General features: G+C 34.6%; 1 protein-coding gene across 1 annotated transcript; it reads right to left on the bottom strand.

Annotated features, from left to right (window-relative positions):
- Positions 1-4,125: 4,125 nt before the first annotated feature.
- Positions 4,126-5,881, bottom strand: LOC127245118 (cytochrome P450 77A2-like). The gene has a single exon (XM_051265826.1). The coding sequence runs from the start codon at positions 5,772-5,774 to the stop codon at positions 4,245-4,247; it is 1,530 nt and encodes a 509-aa protein (XP_051121783.1). The 5' UTR covers positions 5,775-5,881; the 3' UTR covers positions 4,126-4,244.
- Between the last annotated feature and the right edge of the window lie 2,261 nt (positions 5,882-8,142).

Raw genomic sequence — 8,142 nt, forward strand, 5'->3', positions numbered from 1 at the left:
TTATTAGTTTCTTACTTTTGAATTTCAAAATCAAAGTTTGTCTAATTAATTATTTTTCTTTCTTTTGTTCTTATGCGTTCAAGTATTCAATTCATTTCAATTTATTCCATTAATATACGGTCATTCTTCTTCTTTACGGTCCAACACTATAATTCATACATATTTGTTATCGATTTATTTTTCACGCAAAAGTTGGCCCGAATACTTTATTGAGTAGGTTGGAGAACCCGATTTTTGTCAATTTTGACTGGCCTAAATTATTTGGACCGTCATCGATGAATTTAAGTGACAACATATGTATTTTTTTTCTAATTAATTTGGTTTCGAGTATTATATCATAATATAATTTTCAAATTTATAGATTATGTCAGGATATCTAATCTTTTGATTTAAAAGAATATTTGATAAATTCATATGAAAAATTATGGTAAGTTTTAATACGTAAAATCAATGAGTGTGTAATATAATCTTTTGTAGATTCTATCGGACTTTCAAATCTTTTGATTTGGGTTTGTTTGTTTTATGTTTTGGTTTGAAAAGAATCTTTCTTTTATACGAGGTATAGTGTATTTTGTATGTAATATAAAATTAATGAGTGTGTGTAATATATTGATTTTTTTGGAGAAATGTATAGTGAAATTTCCACAAAGCAAACAAACCAAAATTTTTTTATTTTTATTGTAATAGGTGTGTTTGTTTTGTCTTTTGGTTTGGAGGGATATTTGTTTTGTGTGGGATACAGAGAATTGTGTAGCTCATATAAATATAATATATGTAGTATATTAATTTTTTTTGGAAAATACGTTGGAAAATTTTCATCATAAGAAGAGTGCGCTCCCGTTCACATATGTCAGAAAACATTCGCAACACATTACTTGTTACGACTACGAGTTTTATTTTTGTCACGAATAGGTACGTGTAACAAAAACTGATACAAACATATGTTGTAATTGTCAGAAAACTTTTGTACTATATCTTTTGTTATGGACACTATTTGTTACAAAAAGAATTTTACTTTTTGTCGCATACAAAGATTCGTACAAAAAGTCATCTCACAAGCATTGACCGCTGGACTTTTGTTACAACATTAGTGGTGACACAAACTATTTATTACTCTAGTAAATATACTGACCAAAATTCGCAACAAAGTCGTTATAAATAGTTTTTTGCCACAAAAAATGTTCATTCGTAACGAATTTTAATTCCGATAGAAATAGACATTTTTTTGGTAGCGTGTGTTTGGAATTAATTACTTAATTAACTAAACCTAATGAACTAATTCTTAAGATTCAACAGTTAATCAGCCTTTCACAGTAGTTAATACCATAAATTAATAAATAACAAACAAATATAGAAATTCATCTATACCTTCCTGCATCACATTTTTATTTTCTTTTTCTTTTTGTCATTTCAACAAATATATATATATATATTAAAAAATATATTTTATAGTTAAATTTTATTTTAAAATATATATATATATATATATATATATATGAGAGAGTGGATCTGTGTGATGAATAGATTTGGTCAGCACCTATACTGAAAGGAATGAAAATTAATTAGTATAATTTTTATCATTAAATAATAGAACTAGTATAATTATACATAACTTATTTTTAACTATAAGCATGAGTGTTGAATATTTTAAATTCAGCATCCGTACCAAAAATATATATATTTTTATGTATATTATTCTCTACAAAATATAATTTTATAAAATATATAAACGAATAATAAACATAGCTAATGCATGAATAGAAAATGTTGGGTATTTCGAAAACATAACAAATAATTTACAAGGCAAAAGAAATATATTAGATTTGTTTGGTTTTAATTTAAAATTATACTTCATTTGTGTGCTAATAATTTTTTTCATTTACTTTTTGTAATCCTCCGTAAAAGTAATTACTGGAAGTTCGTCGGAATTTTTCGGAGTCCGAATTGGAATAAGACAATTTTATTTGGAACTCAAATTATTTTGGATTTTTGGTTTAAAAAAATAAAAGAATTTGGTTAAAGTTTGGAATAACATTGAGTTTGAGTCATTTTGAGCCCAAGTTCATTTTTTAAAAAAATATAAAAAATAGAGGCAGAAGCAACAAGCAGCGTTCCAGTCTCTCTAGTCGCCGCCCACCGCTCAGCGTCTGTTTTGTTTTTCCTTGAAAATTTTCTTCTCCAAATTTCTTTGTTTAGTCTCTTCTCTTGAGGTAAGTGAGGTTAATCTTAAATAAATGATATATTATAATTTCTAGACCTATTGGTTGATATTTTTCAAATTATTTTTAAATGGGTTAGTTCTAAAATTTTGAATTTTCCAATTTTCTCTTTAGAAAGTTTATTAGGATGTTATTTAAGGTTTATATGGAAATATTTACGGTGATTTAAGTAGAAAAGTGAATAATTTGTGAAACGGAATAGAAAATCTAATTTTGCCCTAACCTAGTTTATGATTTTTAAGAAATAATTTCTAATTATTTTAAATATTGTGATTTTTGGGGTTAAATTATGCTTATTTGGATTGTTAAATGTTGTCAATTGGAATGTATTGAGTTTAAAACTCTTTTTAAAATTTGTTTAATAGCATGTTGAGTATTTGGTCAAATTGGTAATTGAAACTACCCGTCGAGTCCGATCAACTCGTCGATTGTTTGGGATGATACGACATAGCATTCCACCATTGTGCCTTGCAAACACATGAGGGTCTACCGATATTTAGGATAACTAGTTAACCTTTAACTAGAACCCGAATAGGCTAGGCCGAGGGATCAAGATGGAAAGTTCCCTTTTTTGGTGATTCTGAGGTGCCCGTCATTTACGATAAAATGGTCTTTGGACCGTCATCCGTGATGGAGAGATGAATTGCGTACAATCCCCTCTTGGTATATTATATTGGAGATTAGAGTGTTTGGTCGTTTGACATCCGTTGCAAACTAATAAAAAAGTTAACTTATGTGTACTCTGTGCTGCAAACCCTTATGTACCGAGTGTGGAGTTTTATTTGAGGGTTATGAGTTTATATTTGTTATGTGTAATCATATGACGTGTCAAGCGAAGTGATAAGGTTAGAAAACCAAGTCGAGCCGGCGTTAATTAAGCCCTAGTGTAGTTTTCTTCGTGATGTGTTCATCACCATTATTTGAGAATAAAAATGAAATATAAGGGAGACACTAAAAGACTTGTGTGTGAGTTGTCTAAATGTGACATTTCATTCAAGATATCATCTTCAAATTATTTTGTGGTATTTACTTGTGAATCATGATATATATCATATTGATTTACCTTTTATTTATTGTATTTACTGTCGTGTTGACCGTCTTTACATACTTTTTGTAGATGATGGTGCTTCTATTATGCCTAAGTGATGCATCCACGTCACTTGATCCATCAGAAAAATTAGAACTATCTTATTTTAATTTAGATGACTAGTCGGTGCGCTTTAGTTTTAAATTTCTATTTTCTTGCCTGTGTTGGGCATTTTTTTAACCTTAGCGTCACAATGTAGGGCTCGTTGGTTGATGAATGAGGCTTCATGTGTAGCGTGGCGGTAATACTCAAACTTGAGCCAACCGGGGTGTACACTTTTGGTACGCAAATTTAATTGAAGTATAGTACAAATGATATATGTATCACAAAATTTTTTCTCTACAAGTTCAAAAGTGAAAAAAAAAAAATACATACGGCAATTACAGAGTATACCCTTGTGTACAACATGTGAAAATCACAACACAAATGAAGTAGAGCCGTGAAGGTCTCTGTAACTCCTTAAGCTAGAAAGAGATTTGTCTTAACAAAATTGAAGTATCGAAAAGAGAGTGTTGGTCGAACAAGGGAGGAATATGGGAATAAATACTATATGTCGTTTCTTACGTAAAAACATTCTAAAATCAACTTCCAATTACTTAAAATTGAAAAAAAAATCAGGTCAAAACTTTTTTATTGTATCTTTATATAGAAATATATATATACACACAATCTTGATTATATATATTGATGGAATGAAATCGATGTCAATTTGATCTAATTAACTCCTAAAATAAAAAATTGTGTAAATAATATAAAAATAATAAATGTGTCCCGTGAATTAATATTTTTGGAGAATATGCAAGGATAAAATAGAAAAAATAGGGATAAAAACAAGATCACATATATGGAAATGAAATTCAGCAAAGTCAATAAATAAACAACTTTCAGAGTAGCAGTGAAAACACTAGTAAACAATACGCAACGCTTATCGCCGGCGATTACGCCGTCGCCGGCGCCGCCTTCCTCGGCCGAACCCTAGCTCTGAGACTATTCTTCATAACCACCGTAAACTCCAGCTTCTCGGTGAAATCCACTTTCCCGTCGCCGGAATTACTGAACCACTCGAACTCCTGCACCATTCTGGCCAGCATCAGATTGACGTGCACCGTCGCCATCCCCAGCCCAGGGCATATCCGCCGCCCAATTCCGAACGGAATCATCTTCACCGCCGTCACTCCGGTGATGTCCGCCTCCTCCCTCCCCAGGAAAAACCGGTCCGGGTCGAACTTCTCCGGGTCGGACCATATTTTCGGGTCGTCGGATATCCCCGGCAGAAAAAACTCCACGTTGGCGTCCGCCGGAATGTCGTACCCGGCGAGCTTCGCCGGCTCCACCACCGCGTGCGTCAGCGAGAAGTACGTCGGCGGGTGCTTCCGGAGAAGCTCCTTCACGACGGCGTTCAGGTACGCCATTTTCTCAACATCCTTCTCGTCGACGGTCCGGTCACCGACGGTCGCCTGAATCTCGTCGTAGAGACGCGTCTGGATCTTCGGATTCTCGATCAGCCGCGCCACCGCCCACTCAATAGCCGTCGCCGTCGTGTCGGTGCCGCCGTTGAGAAACTCCGAGCATAGCGTCACGATTTCCGCGTCCGACGGCGTCGATTTCCGCCCCTCGATTTTTAAATCGAACAGCGTGTCCAGATACGAAAACGCCGCCGCCGCCGCGTCGGTGCCGGGATTCCTCACGGCGGCGCGGCGGCGCTCGATTAACGGCACCAGCATCTCGATCTGCTCCCGCCGGACCTCCCAAACGCGCCGGCGCTGCTTGGAGAAGAAGGGACTCAAAATCGGCAGGTAATCGTCCAATCTGGGATCCAAAACGATGAGCACCGCCTTCATCATCTGATCGATTTTCTCGATGGTCTCCGGCGTCAAATCCAGGCCGAAGCACATCGCCAGCAGGATACAGAACACGGCGAACCTCGAGTTCCTCAGCACCCAAACCTCGCCGCCGTTGGCCGCCGCCTCCGCCCCAATCCTCTCCACGAGCTTATCCATGGCGACTTCCCTCGCCCGTCGGAACTCCCGCAGCCTCGCCGCGCTCAGCATATTCTGCACCATATTCCGGCGGAGCGACCGCCACACCGGCCCGTAGACCGCGGCGTTCACCGTGAACTTATTGCAGCTAAAAATGGTCCTCGTCGGATTCTCCCGCGGCCGGCTCGCAAACACCTGACCTTTCTCGATCAGCGCCTCCCTCGCCAGCTCGGCGCTGCTGATAATGATCATCGTCCTCGTCCCCATTCTCAGCGTCAGAATCGGTCCGTACACCGGAATAAGTTCCCGGACGTATTGAAAGAATTGTTTCCCGGAGCGCGCGACCTGGAACAGATTTCCGACCACCGGCGGCCCCGGCGGTCCCGGCGGCAAATTGAGCTTCTTGGCGGCGCGAGTGCGGGACGCGAGGAAGATTAGGCATGTGGCCAGGAGTGCCAAGGCTGTGAAAAGGAGGTGAAGAGACTCCATGGAAGGTAAGGTAAGGTAAGGTAAGGTATTTGAAAATGGTGGAAATATAATTCTGGGGTTTAATTAAAAGCACCAAAATACAGATGGGGAATTAAAGGTCTGTTGAATTTTGGGTACATAAAATAAATAAATAAATTTAAAGGAAGGGGGTGGGTTGTGAGTTGTAAGTTGTGACACTACACAGTACACACCAACACCAACACCAACACCAACACCAATACCAATACCATCACCATCCTACCGGTTTAATTAATTTCATCTTCAATTCTTACCCCTTTTCTATGGGCGCCTTTTAATTTATTTATTTTTGTGGTAAATTAATACACTATCATTTCTGTAATAATTTAATTTATCTATATATATATATGTTAAAATGACTCGTAAAATCCTTACATAAGACGGGTTATTATAAATGTTGTTATTGAATATTTCGGTGAATTATATTATACTAAATTATACACACCATGTGTCGTAATACTTATATTTAGCTGTTATTAATTGTAATGAATAGGTTTCATGTTTTTCAAAATTATTCCTCTTATCTGGACTAAAATTCTAATGAAGGAAAAAAAAAAAATACGTTAATTCATACTTTCAAAATTGCTCAATCAGTTTAGCATTTTCACTGATAATATTAATTTGGATTTTTTTCCAATTTTAAATTAGTAAAATATTTCTTATTTTTCAAGATGTGTGCGTTGATGCACTATATATGATATATAAAAATTATCTTCGGTATTATTGTTTATGACACAATTATCATTTATATTTATTTTTCTTTGGGAAAAATAGCACAAAAATAAATATATTAGTAAATTGAACAAAATACATAGTTGAAGTGCATAATATTATTATTACAAAATATGAGGGGCAAAAATAATAATGTACAAAGGGGTACAAAAATATATACATAGTATCATATTACACTATCAAAATTATCATAATACATACTTTCAAGGTCTATTAAAAATTTGAATACATCTCAATATGTATCATCATTATTATCATTACATTGCCACTAACTTTATTTTTTAAAAAATTGATTTTTGGAGCTCTACCATCTCCGGGTTTCTCTTGTTTTTTTGCTTTAGGAAATTTTAATATAATTCAAAAAAATAAAATTCAAGCGACAGGTTTGGGACCAGTGTTTTGTCATCCCACAATGATGATATTTATCTTCAATCTTCCTCAAACTTTGATCAATATTCTCATGAAGTCACTTTAGGAGTCTATTTGGTCCTTGTTCATCAAAATAATCATCATGATAATAATGTGAAACAAACCTGATACGACCGCACCCACGGTAAGTTCCACGTCCATGTTCTGCTCTATGCCCACGAGCAATTCTGCAACCTCGTCCGCAATTGTTTCTAGGCCCAAAATTCAAATATTAAATTGTATTTACTTCAGGGAATGAACTCGTACAAGTTGGTCTTAATTCATGATTTTTCAACAACAGCTCGTTATTTTGCTCAGCAACAAAGAAGTAAGTTATCAAATCACAATATTTTGTAAAATCTCTTTCTCGATATTGTTGTTGTAATAACGAATTGAAAGCATGGAACGTAGTAAATGTTTTTTTAACATAACTTTATCGGTAATTTTTTTCACTATAGTATCTCAATTGAGATGCGATTTTAAACATCGTGAAGTTATAATCGATAACAGTTTTAAAATCTTGCAAACGCAAGTGTTGCCACGTATTTTGCGCTTTTGGCAGAATGACCGATTTCAACTGCTCAAACCAATCTTCTAAATTTATCCACAATTCAAGTGGATCTTTTACCATGAGATATTTTATTTTCAAGGTTTCGTCAATGTAATGGCGAAGAAATACCATAGCTTTTTGCACGTTCCTAACTCGTGCATTCATTGTCTTTCATTATTATTTTTCAAGTCTTATGAATTCGAGATGCATCTTGACATTCATTACCTATGATAAATAATTACTTTTAGTGATAGCTGGCGGGTGGAATTCAAATTTTGTAAGATTATACATAACTATATTGAAAATAAAATAATTACCTAAAATTTTGGAGAAAAAAAGAATTGGTAAAATTTCTTGCAGCACTTTGACGTTGCGATAGAACCTCAGTGAATTTTTTTTAAACAAAATATTTGCAATTCGTGTTGATAACGTATTACAAAAATTTATATAATATAAAATAATATACTTCATCCATCCCACGTTAAGGTATAAGTTTACTTTTGACATAAAGTCTAACAAATAATAGTATTTTAATAGTTGGTAGTTAAAAGTAATGTAAATATATTTTTGTCATTATTTTTACATTATTTTATAGTAGAGTAAATATATTTATAAAAAAAATAAAATTCACAATTATTAAAAAAAAAAAACTGTATACAT

Source organism: Andrographis paniculata, unplaced genomic scaffold, assembly GCF_009805555.1.
Source record: "Andrographis paniculata isolate CXL003 unplaced genomic scaffold, ASM980555v1 Contig21END, whole genome shotgun sequence".
Lineage (NCBI taxonomy): Eukaryota > Viridiplantae > Streptophyta > Magnoliopsida > Lamiales > Acanthaceae > Andrographis > Andrographis paniculata.

Excerpts from the sequence above, each read along its gene's own strand:
- LOC127245118 (XM_051265826.1), bottom strand. The coding sequence starts at position 5,774 with ATGGAGTCTCTTCACCTCCTTTTCACAGCCTTGGCACTCCTGGCCACA.